This window comes from Electrophorus electricus, chromosome 8, assembly GCF_041902795.1.
Source record: "Electrophorus electricus isolate QZ-2024a chromosome 8, ASM4190279v1, whole genome shotgun sequence".
NCBI lineage: Eukaryota > Metazoa > Chordata > Actinopteri > Gymnotiformes > Gymnotidae > Electrophorus > Electrophorus electricus.
The window spans coordinates 14,831,117-14,847,788 of NC_137504.1; the positions used below are offsets into that span (position 1 = coordinate 14,831,117).

General features: G+C 42.3%; 1 protein-coding gene across 1 annotated transcript; it reads right to left on the reverse strand.

Moving 5' to 3' along the window:
* Positions 1-4,175: 4,175 nt before the first annotated feature.
* On the reverse strand, positions 4,176-5,375 carry LOC118241570 (uncharacterized). The gene is made up of 2 exons (XM_081719066.1): positions 4,821-5,375; positions 4,176-4,733 (listed from the first exon to the last, which is right to left on the reverse strand). Exons 1-2 carry the CDS (start codon positions 5,337-5,339, stop codon positions 4,176-4,178), a joined length of 1,077 nt encoding a protein of 358 aa, XP_081575192.1. The 5' UTR covers positions 5,340-5,375.
* Positions 5,376-16,672: the final 11,297 nt, after the last annotated feature.

Genomic DNA, 16,672 nt, shown 5'->3' on the forward strand with positions numbered 1-16,672 from the left:
CAACAAATCCTCTTCCTCTAGAGGAGGAAGATGAAGATGCAGAGGTAGCGGACAAGGAGGAATGCAAAGACCTGTCAACATGCCACCAAATGGTGTGTACCAGTAAGATGGAAATCAGCAAGTTCAACAATTAATAGAAGGAGAGCAAGATCCGAGACCTCAGATAGATTTCTGGACATGTGGGCAACCTAGACATATAAGCTGCACATGCCCCGATGAAGGATGGTATTGAAGGTGCCCAGGGGACCTAAACGGGGAGCACCTGCAATTGGTAACATCAAGCTCACCTGCAGGGGAGCCCAAAGTGCAAGTTTCAATTAACAGTCCTCAAAAATCTGTGTTCCTGGTAGATACAGGTGCCACACACTCAGTGGTTGGACCAGAAGGTGCTCACCTCCCCCTGTCCAATGAGCAGATCAGGACACAAGGTTTCTCTGGGAAAACAAACATTTAAATTTACTAAGCTGCTAGAGCTGACCATTGGTACACAAAATCTTACAATGCCATTCCACATGTGTCACTGATGACTAGAGGAGATGGGCAACTAAAGGACCTGAGACCAAGTTTGGTGAGTCATGTTGTACATTTATTTTAAATAATACTGCACCTGATGATTCTATTATAAGAGCATTGTCTAAGTTAGAGTCATTACACAATTAATTAGCCAAGAACTCTGGTATTGATAACAGTATGACTGAATGGTTTGATTCAATGTTTGGAAAATGGAAACATAATTTTAAGTATCTTTTCTAGTGTAGCGGTAGTGATGGCCCTGCTTGCACTATGCAGGTGTTGTTGTTCTATGTATCAGAAGTCTAGTTGTGAGAGTGGCAGATAAATCAGTATCATCTCAGCTGTTTGTTGCCTATCAAGGCATAGCGATGCTACCAGTATTTGATACACAGATACCCAGCTATGTCACACATGCATCTGAATATCTAGTTTAGGTTGGTCAGAGGTCTTGACTCCCTTGATGATTTTGTGTAATTCTGACTCACGCTGTGCTTTGAAATAAGCGTTTTCTAATCAGAAATTTAGTATTATCCTTTGTTTTTATTTTAGCTATGATGGTTTCCCTTATTCATTTAATATGGTTCGTAAGTTTGTTCCTTGTTCCACATTGCATATGACAGACTGCTGATTTACTTATTTGATCAAGGGGACAGGATGGGCATGTCATTAGTGGCTGGTGAATGGACTGGATGGGAGAGTGCCTTATTGGTGGGCAATAGGTATGGACGATCTAGCCACTGGGCTGACATCACCTCAGTGATGAATGAGTGATGATAGTCAGTCGAGGAAGGCATGTGACCGAGGATTGGTAAGATTCTGGGTGTACGCTCTGACAACCTAAGTCAGGCACTGTCACGGTACTGGCTTGAACTCCTTGTGGCAGCCTAAGCCCACATGTCTCTCGATGTATGGCCAGAACTAATTATTCATCTGAAGGCTAGTCCTTCTGACTCGGTTTTGGGGGTGTGGCCTACATCTTCAGCAGTCTCATGGATGTAATGGATGAGTTTTAATACAGTGAAGCAGAGGGAAATGGGATGAGCTTTATCAAGTGTTTATTTTATTCATTTCATTCATTTATTTTGTTTGTTTATGAGTGTTTTTTTTTGTTCATTTATTTTTGTTAGCTTATTTTGTTCATTTATTTTTGTTTAATTTTTGTTCATTTATATATTCACGTATTTTACTGCATGAGACCTCTCTTGGCTTGTTAGAAGTCAAGAATGTAGAAAGCTTAGCATTAGCTAAAATGAGGTAATAAAAAGAGTGTTAACAGGGAAAAGAGGCCTAACCGTGCAGTAGACAGGTAAATAACATAAAACATAAGAGAGTATAGAGATTCTTTGTCCTTTCAGAATGATTTGTGTACAGGGCAGAGACCTCTATAGAGGCCTCTGCAGGATTCAGCAAAGGATCCTTGGTAGGCTTTGTTGGACCTCAGAATAACATATATGACCTCTCCACCAGGCTCAGGACTGTATAGAAAAACAATCTTCTTTAGGACAAGGTTAAGAGAAGTCTTCTCTTGGAACGTGGTATCGGCTTCCAACTGGTGTGGGAGTTGAATATCAGCTTGCATATGCTGAATAATGTATGTAATGGTGACGAATGTAAACACTAGTATGTACAAAAGTGGGGAGAATACATAATCACTTCTGACAAATGTATGAAAATGAGTCTCGAACAGTTACAGGAAGGTTATTCCATAGTGTGGGAGCTTTATAGAAAAATGCTATGTCCCCTGCAGTAGATATTCTTATTCTTGGTACAAGTAAATGTAACGCGAGGAGGCAGAGCAGGATACGGGGACGAGTTGCCTGAAACTGGACGAAACGTTTATTCGCACAAAACATCAAACGTAAGCATCAGGCACATGTAAGATTAAACACAGAAAATATTCACACTTAAACAAAAGACTTATATTTAGACTCACACACTAACAATACACAATGAGGAGCAGGTGTGAAACACAGGGAGGGCGTGGCCATACGGATGAACACACACACACACACACAGTCGCATACACAGGGAGACGTTTGGGAGGAGGGGCTGTACCGTGACAGTAAAGAGCCCGCACCTTTTGATCTAAGCAGATTTGATGGGTTGTAAAGAACTAGGAGTGGCACTAGGGCAAGTTGGAAGAATTCAAGTTTTGTGTGGCACCATTTAAGTTCTATTTTTCAAGTGTTTTGTTTTAAATTGTGAATGTATTCCTATACCAAGGTACTAATTTTTTGTCCCTAGTTTTTTTTATTCGTAAGTGGAGCAGCATCATTGAGTGTGCAGCGGAATACAGATTCTAAGCATTCAGTTATTTGATCAAGTTGCCTAGGGTTTGGGGGTATCCTAGTCGCAAATGATAAGTCTGGGAGATTCGCAATAAATCTAGGTGCAGTGTCTGATGTTGTTCTGCGTCTGGTGCAGTAGTGAGGTGAGGTTACTATATTGTGGCTGATATGTAGTTCAAATGAAATGAAAGAATGGTCTGAGATGGCATTAGAATTTGGCAGTATGACTGTGTTCTCAGTGTCTACACCGTATGTTAGTACTAAGTGTATGTTCACAGAGTGTGTGGGTTCTCTTATACATCAGGTGAAACCAGTTGATTCTAATATGGAAATAAAGGCCGACCTCTGAGGGTCTTGGGCTCTATCAAAGCGAATATTGAAATCACCCACAATAATGGCTCTTACTAGTAGAGTGACCAGATTAGAGAGGAAATCTGCAAACGTGTTAATAGATTCTGAATAGGGTCCTGGTGGCCTGTAGATGCCAATTAGTGGAAGAGGCTGGGTGGGCTTCTTATCACTGGCTACATCATTTAGTAAAAATAATTTGAAAGGATTCAAAATCATAACAAGTTTTCTGGTTTATTCCTTATGTGTCATTATAAATAACTGCAATGCCACCTTATGGCCAGTGTACATAGCTGTCACCAGAAGGACATGTTTACATTTATGGCATTTAGCTGACACTTTTATCCAAAGCAACTTACAGTTATGACTGAGTACAACTTGATCAATTGAGAGTTAAGAGCCCCAACAGCAGCAACTTGGCAGTGGTGGGGATTGAACCAGCAATCTTCTACAAGTCAAGTACCTTAACCAGTGAGCTAAACACACTTTGTTTAAAGGTATGTACTCATTGGCTTGATCCAGGTTTCTGTTAGACAAAGTACATGAAATCTATGTTCTGTTAGGATTTCATTTATCATGAGCGCTTTTAATGTTAGAGATCTAACATTTAAACCCAGCTTTAGATGAAAGATGCAAGCAGTCTTCTGTGAATCAGTTACTTTAATATTAATGAGACATATTTTTCTTTGTTTTCTGTATTTCTGCCCAGCTTAGAGAACACACACAATGTCAATATGATGAGCCTCGGGTGACGTCACGTAGCGACCAGCAGACAGTCTGTTGTTAGGTAGCCTACTATTCATACAGAATGCATTTTTATTTTTTATTTTACATTGGCTCCAAATATTATTATCAATTTATATGTTTTACCTAATCATACCAGACTTGTTTACAGTACCACAAAATAAATCACATAGCAAAACCAACACTGCAGCAGTATCCCTTTATTATGAATGATGTAGTTGTATTATTAACATATACACTATAGTATCATATCTAGTGGAGAACAGAGATTCGGTGAAAGTTCTACACCTGGCTGTCTGTCTGAGTGCTCTGGGAGGGGCGAATGTTGTGTCCACAGTTGGGGCAAGGCTGGGCCATTGCACTGAATGCTGGGTGGCTTGTGGAGATCAGCCCAGATGCCTGGAGCTCCGGGGTGCTCAGCGAGATCCAGGCAGCCAGGGTGGTCTGTAGTCTGGCCGGGATCAGAGATTCAGCTGTCGAGGCCTGGGCCAAGCAGGTCATTTCAGTCAGGAGGAAGAGCACACGGAGCAGGGTGGAGTTCAGGCTGTCCTCAGATGAGGAGGAGGAGGTTCTGGACTTCTTGTTCTTGAGGCTGAGGTCCAGAGGTGCATCGCATGTGTTTAGGCTCATCTCACCATTAGAGCTTTGTAGAGGGAGGAGGCTTTGGGACGTACAGACAGAAGCACTGTGCCTGGAACCAGAGGCTAGTTCGCTCCTGACCCTCGTACGGCGCTTCACGTGGTCCAGGAGCTCAGGGTGTCCTCGGCAGAAGGAGCTGTTATGGAACACCAGCTTCTGTGGAAAGATGAGGAAATGACGAGTCGTTTGCCTGCTTGATGGCTTGACCTGCTATAAAGATTTAATTAATGTTAAGTGGATATTTACCTTGGATGTAGATTCCCTCGCAACGTTGGAGGTATTACACACGCGGCCCATCTTCTTGAACCCGTACAGATTGAGTTGGCGCAGGACGTTCTTCATATTAGTCGTTTGGAAAATCTTAGAATCTCCCTCCTTCCTGAGAATTTCGTTCACGAATAGCTCAGCGTCAATAACAACACACATCCCCTGCGCGTCCCATCCGATAGATTTGTAGGTCTCGTTCTCCACGATGTGCCACAGCTTCCGCGGAAACGAGAGCCCGGCGAAGTTAAGCTCGAACGGAGCCTCGCCGTCTCTTAGAACTTCCACGCGCGGCTTTTTGATAACCGATTTCTGGGCAAGCACCTGAAATGCCTTTTCCTCCAAATCAATGCGAAGCTCCCCGTCGCTAGCTTCGTCAATGTTGTGAAGAGACAGAGCGCAAGGGGAAGCCGATCGGGAAAATGTACGTTTTCGGGACGCAGCGCCCTGAGTGGCCGAAGTTTCGGCGCCGTGGCACACGTCTGTTTCTGGTTCACCGTGGCTGGCCATAGTATTTGCTTTTCTTTCCGTTAAATCGCTCATTGTTTAGCGTTATACGTCAATGTAGTCTTAAACGTTGATCAGAATGAACTGATATCGTAGATTTCTATGTGTTTGTAGAGTTCTGCTCTGTCATATTATAAGAGTTCTATAATGGAACACTGGGTTGGCATGGTTATAACAACGTTCTACTATACTTTGGCCCGGAATATAGCAACCCCATCAAGCTGACGTCTCATTTTAGACAAGTTCCAAATGTGCTTATTTAATGTAGTGGTTTTGTCCCAGTAAGGTGGTTCCTAATACTTAAATCTTTAAAGTAGTAGGAGTCCATTCGTGAAATGAAAATGAATAAAAATCTGAGTGCGCAAGTCAAGCGTGACAGTGGCAAGAAAAACTCCTTTAAGAGCATGGGGGGGCGGGGTTACAACGCTCACTACAGTATTAACTGTATAAACAACAAGGAGCAGAATAAGTCGTGAAAGAGAAAAATAAATCAATAGTGAAATGAAACAAATAAATAAACAAACAATTAATGTCTAGTCCTATTCTTGTCCCGGGGATGTGCGCATGTGCGCATGTGAGCCCACCCTCCGGACTGATGAGTGCGGATGAGTCTGGCGAACGAGCTGAATACATTCTTTGCTCGCTTCGAGGCTACATCTAGCAGCGCTAATGCTAGCAGCACAAATGCTAACGGCGCTAGTGCTAACAGCGCCAATGCTAACGGCGCTAGTGCTAACAGCGCCAATGCTAACGGCGCTAGTGCTAATGGCACTATCGGCGCAGCCAATGGCACATGCGCGGGGCCCACCATAGAACAGGGCCCTCTCATCATCACGGAGAGTGACGTGAGGAGAGTGTTTAAAAGGGTGAATACCAGGAAGGCGATGGGACCAGACGGTATCTGCGGTAGGGTCCTCAAAGCCTGCGCAGATCAGCTAGCCCGGGTATTCGCCGACATCTTCAATCTCTCCCTGACGCTCGGTATTGTCCCGTCCAGCTTCAAGCGGTCCACCATCGTCCCCGTCCCGAAGAAACCTCGACCCTCCGACCTCAATGACTACCGCCCTGTCGCCCTCACATCAGTCGTGATGAAGTGCTTTGAAAAGCTAGTTAGAGACTTCATCACATCTTCACTGCCAGCCTCCATGGACCCACTGCAATTTGCATACCGCCACAACCGCTCCACTGACGATGCGATTGCACATCTGCTCCACACTACACTGACTCACCTGGACGAAGGGAGGGGAAATTATGTTAAAATGCTATTTGTCGACTACAGTTCAGCATTTAACACTATCATTCCCTCCCTACTCACTACTAAGTTGGGAGATCTAGGACTGCATACATCCCTGTGCGACTGGATCTCCAACTTCCTAACAGACAGACCACAATCAGTACGGGTGGGCAACTGCGCCTCATCCACCCTCACCCTCAGCACTGGAGCTCCGCAGGGTTGTGTCCTAAGCCCCCTGCTCTACTCACTGTACACCTACCACTGCACAGCCACTTCCAGCTCTAACATCATTGTCAAGTTTGCTGACGACACCGTTGTCGTGGGTCTGATCTCGGACAACAACGAGAGGGCCTACCTGGAGGAGATTAAACACCTGGAAAACTGGTGCCAGGAAAATAATCTCCTCCTAAACGTCAGTAAGACAAAGGAGCTGACTGTGGATTGCAGCAAGAAGCAGGAGCGGCACTACCAACCTGTGAGGATCAGTGGAACCACGGTGGAGAGAGTAGATAGTTTCAGGTACCTTGGTGTTCACATCTCGCAGGACCTGTCCTGGTCCTGCCATACCAGCTCCCTGGCAAAGAAGGCTCGTCAGCGTCTTTATCACCTCAGACGCCTAAGGGACTTCAGACTGCCCTCCAAGGTACTGCGGAACGTCTACACCTGCACTATCGAGAGCATCCTCACGGGGAACATCACAGTCTGGTTTGGGAATAGCACCAAGCAGGACAGACAAGCACTCCAAAGGGTAGTGCGTTCAGCAGAGCGCATCACTCACTCGGAACTTCCTGACCTGCAGACCACCTACTACAAGCGGTGCCAAACCAAGGCCAGGAAAATTGTGAAGGACCCCACCCATCCCAACAATAGACTCTTCTCTCTGTTGAGGTCAGGGAGGCGCTTCCGCTCCCTGAAGGCCAAGACAGAGAGGCTGAAGAGGAGCTTCTTCCCACAGGCCATTCGGGCCCTGAATCAGGGAAACTGATAAACTGTGGGGACCACCACCACCACCACGTAACATGACTGTATATCTGTACATCTGTATATATAGATTTAGATTTATACTCAATTAACCTGTTACACAACAACTGTAGATATGGTATTATACAAAATGGATCTGTACATTCTGTGGATTGTGTACATATATACCCAACCATATACATTGTACATTGTGTATATAATCATAATATACATATATTGTACATACATTGTTAATATATTTTTGTACATACATAGAATATATATATTTATCTGTATATATATTTTTTTCTCTATGCACCCCTGGTTCTCTTCCTCAGTTTGGACAGAGCACTCTCCACCATTTCACTGCGTGTTATACTGTGTATGACTATGTATGTGACAAATAAACCGAACTTGAACTTGAACTTGAAACCCATCCTGCACAAGAATGTCCATCAAGGGCAACGGAGAAAGGTAATAACAAGAGTGTTAACAGGGAAAAGAGGGCTAACAGTGCATTAGACAGATTAATAACATAAAATATAGTGGATTATAGAGATTCTTTGTCTTTTCAGAATTATTTGCGTACAGGGCAGAGGCCTCTATAGAGGCCTTTGCAGACTTCAGCAACGGATCCTGGTTAGGCTTTGTTGGACATCAGGTTAAGATATATGACCTCTCCACGAGGCTCAGGACTGTCTTCTTTAGGACATGGTTAAGAGAAGTCTTCTCTTGGAATGTGGTGCTAATGGCTTCCAACTGGTGTGTGTATTGAATATCAGTTTGCATATATTGACTAATGTATGGTTTGCATGTAATGGTGGCAAATGCAAACACTAGTATGTAAAAAGGTTTGGTGAATATATAATCACTTCTGACAAATATATAAAAATTTGGGTTCTTTGTTTGATTGTTAGACATTCTCCGGAGGGTTCTTCAATAATGCTTGTTAACATTACCTGCAATAAAGGATAGGACCAGCTATTCTCTTGAACTAATTCTGAAGTCTGCATCTTCATTTTATATTTGAATGTTTAATTTTAAGACTAGCTGACTGGGGAATTTAGGAACGACATTTATTGGTGGCCCGTACTACGGGGATCTTTTGCTATGGACACACGAATGTGCTATTGATGGTAATGTTTTACTTGTTGTTTAGCCAGCTATCATTTAAAGGAAAAAGTGAGAAGTGATATGTGAAAGAAGACTAGCTACATCATTACTGCTTGCCAGAATTCATTCACTGAGCCCAGGATATTGTTGGGAATTGCCTAAGATGAAAGCCATGACGGTGAAGAAAATAGGAGGGGTTTTAAATTGGAATAAGATGGCTGATTTTAACCCTAGACATTTGCAGAGATAAACATCTTCAGGAACATCGAGATTGGGAATAAGAGAATAAACTTGAATGAATTACACATATTTAGGAAAGAGGAAATTTGTGGAAACAAAGGAAAGTAATTGCTTAGGAGTGAATGTTGTTTAGTAGACGATCTAAAATATTGGGGGTTATCAGCTATATGACATTTTATTAACAGATAAAAACTATTAAGCAGCTGTATTACGTAGTGTTGGAGATGGACGTTCTGAGTGGAACATCTTAAGATTATTTTAATATGTTCCTCATAATTAGCAATATACATTACAATGTTATGGTAGAAAATGTATTTCCAAAGTAAAGTACTGTCCCTAGTATTTTAAATATAACATTTCAATTTTTTACATATGAATAGCTTAGTATCTTATTTCCCAAGGTGGATGGCTACTAATTCAAGATAGCTGAATAGTGAAGGAAATTATTAAATGGGCTACAAGCAGAGCATGGCTGCTGGAAATTTAATGTTATGAAAACAAACAAGTAAGAAAAATTATAATAATAATTTTGATAAATTATAAAAATAATATTTGAAATGATAGAAAAGCAATGGCCAATGAGAGGATCCTTTGATGAAGAATTATGTCATATAATAAGAGACATTGAAAAACAACAGAAAATAAGAATGAGGGCTCAATTAATTGAACAACAGTGGGAATTAATGGTACTGCAAGCTTTTGAAAAACATGCAAAGCAATTGAAAAAGAAAGAATAGAATACAGCAGAAGAGTGAAGCAGAGGAGAAATGTGAACATTTACAATGACAGAAAGAGATGCCACCACCTTGTGCCCCAAAACAAGAAGCTACATCAAATCTATATCCAGTACTCTCCACAAGAGAATGGACTGAAGCAGAAGTACAGGTGGAAGGGAAAGGGAAGATAAGGGCTACGGATGAAGAACAGAATAGAGGCTTGCTGATAGAAGGAATTCTAACACCATATTCAACCAGAAGTAGAGCACCTTCATTGATCCGGGTAGAGACTGAATATTCAGCCAAAAGTAAATGAAACCCCTTTATAGTTCCAAACTCAAGGCTTAACCAAAGTAGTCTATTGACTATTTCAGAAGGTATGATAAAACAAAAGGCTCCACCAGTTCAGTTAAATACTCCATAATAGGAAAACAAGTTGACTAGAACTGCAATCAGAACCAAGGAGTGAACCATACAAAGAAGAAAAAGCGCATTTCACTGGCAAATTGAAGGAGAGATAATAATAATAGACTGAGAAGAGCAGGCCGAAAGAAGACATGAGGTTGTACAGAAAGAGCTGAAAGAAATGGAAGAGCAAGTAAAGACATGAAAGTATGTTGAGAGAGTTAAAGTGAAAGCTTCAAGAGTGTTCGCAACAGAGATGACCAAGAAGGTGCTGGAAGGGAAGAGAAAAGGCAAAAGAAAGTTATGAAGGAAACTGAGCTCCGTATACAGGAAGAAGACTTAATGGGCTTTAATGAAGTATACAATGAAAGTGAAAGTGAAGCAACCTCCCAGAAGATCTGCAAGATTAGCACAGAAATATCAAGTTAGAGAGTCCCCACTATTATATAAAGGACACAAATGTACTTCTGTGCCATGGTCATTTATAGATTTAAAAGGACTGATTGAACAACTGCCAAACATAAATAGTGGAGGTCAAAGATGGATTACAGCCTTTAAAGAACACACAGCAGGGCATCAGTTGGCCATTGGAGATATAAAAACTATCTTGTCACAAACGTTAGAAAAGGAAGGATGGAAAATATTTTCTCAATAGCAAAAATGGAGAACCCCATCAAGAATGGCTAGGATGATACACCGTTTGACCCACACATAAACAAGATGTGGGAGGCTATCAGACAAGAATGCCCATCAAAGATGGATCCCAATCAGCTAGAAAACATGAAACTGAAGCCAGGAACATGTGTCAATGAGTACACCAACACCTTTCAAAGAAAGTGGCCGAAGTAAACAGAGTCAACATGGAATCAAAATGAAACTTATCAAAGACTCTTTCAAATGATGCTCAAGAAAAGCATGCCTGAAGAAGTGCAAGATGCATTGGAAGAGGTTGTAGGTTTAAGCACTATGGGGTGGTCCGTTTTCAAAGACCACATAATGCATCATATGGAAAGATGCAGGAAAAAGAAAGAACAAGAAAAAGACAGTATGGAGAAATTGACAATACAATTACGGAAGGCTCATTTAATGGAACTGAAAAAGAAAGAGAAGAAAAAAAGAGGATGCAACAAATCAGGCTGCTGTAATAGTTAAGCAACAAATCCTCTTCCTCTAGTGGAGGAAGATGAAGATGCAGAGGTAGAGGACAAGGAGGAATGCAAAGACCTGTCAACATGCCACCAAATGGTGTGTACCAGCAAGGTGGAAATCAGCAAGTTCAACAATTAATAGAAGGAGAGCAAGATCAGAGACCTCAGATAGATTTCTGGACATGTGGGCAACCTAGACATATAAGCTGCACATGCCCCGATGAAGGATGGTATTGAAGGTGCCCAGGGGACCTAAACGGGGAGCACCTACAATTGGTAACATCAAGCTCACCTACAGGGGAGCCCAAAGTGCAAGTTTCAATTAACAGTCCTCAAAAATCTGTGTTCCTGGTAGATACAGGTGCCACACACTCAGTGGTTGGACCAGAAGGTGCTCACCTCCCCCTGTCCAATGAGCAGATCAGGACACAAGGTTTCTCTGGGAAAACAAACATTTAAATTTACGTATGGACGATCTAGCCACTGGGCTGACATCGCCTCAGTGATGAATGAGTGATGATAGTCAGTCGAGGAAGGCATGTGACCGAGGATTGGTAAGATTCTGGGTGTACGCTCTGACAACCTAAGTCAGGCACTGTCACGGTACTGGCTTGAACTCCTTGTGGCAGCCTAAGTCCACATGTCTCTCGATGTATGGCTAGAACTAGTTATTGATCTGAAGGCTAATCCTTCTGACTCGGTTTCGGGGGTGTGGCCTACATCTTCAGCAGTCTCATGGATGTAATGGCTGAGTTTTAATACAGTGAAGCAGAGGGAAATGGGATGAGCTTTATCAAGTGTTTATTTTGTTCGTTTCATTCATTTATTTTGTTTGTTTATGAGTGGTTATTTTGTTCATTTATTTTTGTTAGCTTTTTTTGTTCATTTATTTTTGTTTAATTTTTGTTCATTTATATATTCACGTATTTTACTGTATGAGAGCTCTCTTGGCTTGTTAGAAGTCAAGAATGTAGTAAGCTTAGCATTAGCTAAAATGAGGTAATGAAAAGAGTGTTAACAGGGAAAAGAGGCCTAACCGTGCAGTAGACAGGTAAATAACATAAAACATAAGAGAGTATAGAGATTCTTTGTCCTTTCAGAATGATTTGTGTACAGGGCAGAGACCTCTATAGAGGCCTCTGCAGGATTCAGCAAAGGATCCTTGGTAGGCTTTGTTGGACCTCAGAATAACATATATGACCTCTCCACCAGGCTCAGGACTGTATAGAAAAACAATCTTCTTTAGGACAAGGTTAAGAGAAGTCTTCTCTTGGAACGTGGTATCGGCTTCCAACTGGTGTGGGAGTTGAATATCAGCTTGCATATGCTGAATAATGTATGTAATGGTGGCGAATGCAAACACTAGTATGTACAAAAGTGGGGAGAATACATAATCACTTCTGACAAATGTATGAAAATGTGGGTTCTTTGTTTGATTGTTAGACATTCTCCGGAGGGTTCCTCAGTAATGCTTGTTAACATTACCTGCAATAAAGGACAGGACCAGCTATTCTCTTGAACTAATTCTGAAGTCTACATCTTCATTTTATATTTGAATGCTTCACATTAAGTCTAGCTGACTGGGAGACTTACGAATGACAGACCCCTAAATGTACACCTTTACCTAAAATGGGAAGTAGTTAATAAAATGCCTGACTGTACAAATAGGTTTTCAGCCTAGCCTTAAATATTGAGAATGTGTATGAGTCTCGAACAGTTACAGGAAGGTTATTCCATAGTGTGGGAGCTTTATAGAAAAATGCTATGTCCCCTGCAGTAGATATTCTTATTCTTAGTACAAGTAAATGTAACGTGAGGAGGCAGAGCAGGATACGGGGACGAGTTGCCTGAAACTGGACGAAACGTTTATTCGCACAAAACATCAAACGTAAGCATCAGGTACATGTAAGATTAAACACAGAAAATATTCACACTTAAACAAAAGACTTATATTTAGACTCACACACTAACAATACACAATGAGGAGCAGGTGTGAAACACAGGGAGGGCGTGGCCATACGGATGAACACACAAACACACACACACACACACACACACACACACAAACACACACAGTCGCATACACAGGGAGACGTTTGGGAGGACGGGCTGTACCGTGACAGTTAAGAGCCTGCACCTTTTGATCTAAGCAGATTTGATGGGTTGTAAAGAACTAGGAGTGGCACTAGGGCAAGTTGGAAGAATTCAAGTTTTGTGTGGCACCATTTAAGTTCTATTTTTCAAGTGTTTTGTTTTAAATTGTGAATGTATTCCTATACCAAGGTACTAATTTTTTGTCCCTAGTTTTTTTTATTCATAAGTGGAGCAACATCATTGAGTGTGCAGCGGAATACAGATTCTAAACATTCAGCTATTTGATCAAGTTGCCTGGGGTTTGGGGGTATCCTAGTCGCAAATGATAAGTCTGGGAGATTCGCAATAAATCTAGGTGCAGTGTCTGATGTTGTTGTGCGTCTGGTGCAGTAGTGAGGTGAGGTTACTATATTGTGGCTCATATGTAGTTCAAATGAAATGAAAGAATGGTCTGAGAGGGCATTAGAATTTGGCAGTATGACTGTGTTCTCAGTGTCTACACCGTATGTTAGTACTAAGTGTATGTTCACAGAGTGTGCGGGTTCTCTTATACATCAGGTGAAACCAGTTGATTCTAATATGGAAATAAAGGCCGACCTCTGAGGGTCTTGGGCTCTATCAAAGCGAATATTGAAATCACCAACAATAATGGCTCTTACTACTAGAGTGACTAGATTAGAGAGGAAATCTGCAAACGTGTTAATAGATTCTGAATAGGGTCCTGGTGGCCTGTAGATGCCCATTAGTGGAAGAGGCTGGGTGGGCTTCTTATCACTGGCTACATCATTTAGTAAAAATAATTTCAAAGGATTCAAAATCATAACAAGTTTTCTGGTTTATTCCTAATGTGTCATTATAAATAACTGCAATGCCACCTTATGGCCAGTGTACATAGCTGTCTCCAGAAGGACATGTTTACATTTATGGCATTTAGCTGACACTTTTATCCAAAGCAACTTACAGTTATGACTGAGTACAACTTGATCAATTGAGAGTTAAGGGCCCCAACAGCAGCAACTTGGCAGTGGTGGGGCTTGAACCAGCAATCTTCTACAAGTCAAGTACCTTAACCACTGAGCTAAACACACTTTGTTTAAAGGTATGTACTCATTGGCTTGATCCAGGTTTCTGTTAGACAAAGTACATGAAATTTATGTTCTGTTAGGATTTCATTTATCATGAGCACTTTTGATGTTAGAGATCTAACATTCAAACCCAGCTTTAGATGAAATGTGCAAGCAGTCTTCTGTGAATCAGATACATTAATATTAATGAGACATATTTTTCTTTGTTTTCTGTATTTCTGCTCAGCTTGGAGAACAGACACAATGTCTGTATGATGAGCCTCGGGTGACGTCACGTAGCGACCAGCAGACGGTCTGTTGTTAGGTAGCCTACTATTCATACAGAATGCATTTTTATTTTTATTTTACATTGGCTCCAAATATTATTATCAATTTATATGTTTTACCTGATCATACCAAACTTGTTTACAGTACCACAAAATAAATCACATAGCAAAACCAACACTGCAGCAGTATCCCTTTATTATGAATGATGTAGTTGTATTATTAACATATACACTATAGTATCATATCTAGTGGAGAACAGAGATTCGGTAAAAGTTCTACACCTGGCTGTCCGTCTGAGTGCTCTGGGAGGGGAGAATGTTGTGTCCACAGTTGGGGCAAGGCTGGGCCATTGCACTGAATGCTGGGTGGCTTGTGGAGATCAGCCCAGATGCCTGGAGCTCCAGGGTGCTCAGCGAGATCCAGGCAGCCAGGGTGGCCTGTAGTCTTGCCGGGATCAGAGATTCAGCTGTCGAGGCCTGGGCCAAGCAGGTCATTTCAGTCAGGAGGGAGAGCACACGGAGCAGGGTGGAGTTCAGGCTGTCCTCAAATGAGGAGGAGGAGGTTCTGGACTTCTTGTTCTTGAGGTTGAGGTCCAGAGGTGCATCGCATGTGTTTAGGCTCATCTCACCATTAGAGCTTTGTAGAGGGAGGAGGCTTTGGGACGTACAGACAGAAGCACTGTGCCTGGAACCAGAGGCTAGTTCGCTCCTGACCCTCGTACGGCGCTTCACGTGGTCCAGGAGCTCAGGGTGTCCTCGGCAGAAGGAGCTGTTATGGAACACTAGTTTCTGTGGAAAGATGAGGAAATGACGAGTCGTTTGCCTGCTTGATGGCTTGACCTGCTATAAAGATTTAATTAATGTTAAGTGGATATTTACCTTGGATGTAGATTCCCTCGCAACGTTGGAGGTATTACACACGCGGCCCATCTTCTTGAACCCGTACAGATTGAGTTGGCGCAGGACGTTGTTCATATTAGTCGTTAGGAAAATCTTAGAATCTCCCTCCTTCCTGAGAATTTCGTTCACGAATAGCTCAGCTTCAATAACGACACACATCCCCTGCGCGTCCCATCCGATAGATTTGTAGGTCTCGTTCTCCACGATGTGCCACAGCTTCCGCGGAAACGAGAGCCCGGCGAAGTTAAGCTCGAACGGAGCCTCGCCGTCTCCTAGAACTTCCACGCGCGGCTTTTTGATAACCGATTTCTGGGCAAGCACCTGAAATGCCTTTTCCTCCAAATCAATGCGAAGCTCTCCGTCGCTAGCTTCGTCAATGTTGTGAAGAGTCAGAGCGCAAGGGGAAGCCGATCGGGAAAATGTACGTTTTCGGACGCAGTGCCCTGAGTGGCCGAAGTTTCAGCGCCGTGGCACACGTCTGTTTCTGGTTCACCGTGGCTGGCCATAGTATTTGCTTTTCTTTCCGTTAAATCGCTCATTGTTTAGCGTTATACGTCAATGTAGTCTTAAACGTTGATCAGACTGAACTGATATCGTAGATTTCTATGTGTTTGTAGAGTTCTGCTCTGTCATATTATAAGAGTTCTATAATGGAACACTGGGTTGGCATGGTTATAACACCGTTCCACTATACTTTGGCCCCGAATATACCAACCCCATCAAGCTGACGTCTCACTTTAGACAAGTTCCAAATGTGGTTATTTAATGTAGTGGTTTCGTCCCAGTAAGCTGGTTCCTGGGCCTAATACTTAAATCTTTAAAGTAATAGGAGTCCATTCGTGAAATGAAAATGAATTAAAATCTGCGATCAGTCATTTAATTGCTTTAAAGATGTATCTGTAAAATCGGGGAAGTTAAATCTGAGTGTAGGCCACTGGTTAGTTTGGCTCCAGTTGCACTGTCAAGTCGAGGCAAGTTAAATGTGTATATATATGGCGCTTTTTACAACAGTTGTTGTCACAAGGCAGCTCTACAAATGTCCGAGTCCAAGCCCCCAGTGAGCAACTCAAGGGTGACAGTGGCAAGGAAAAACTCCCCTAAGAGCGTGAGGAAGAAACTTTGAGAAAAACCAAGACTCAAAGGGGGAGCCCGTCCTCCTCTGGCCGACAACGGGCATTACAATAGTAATAATATAAACAATAAGGAGC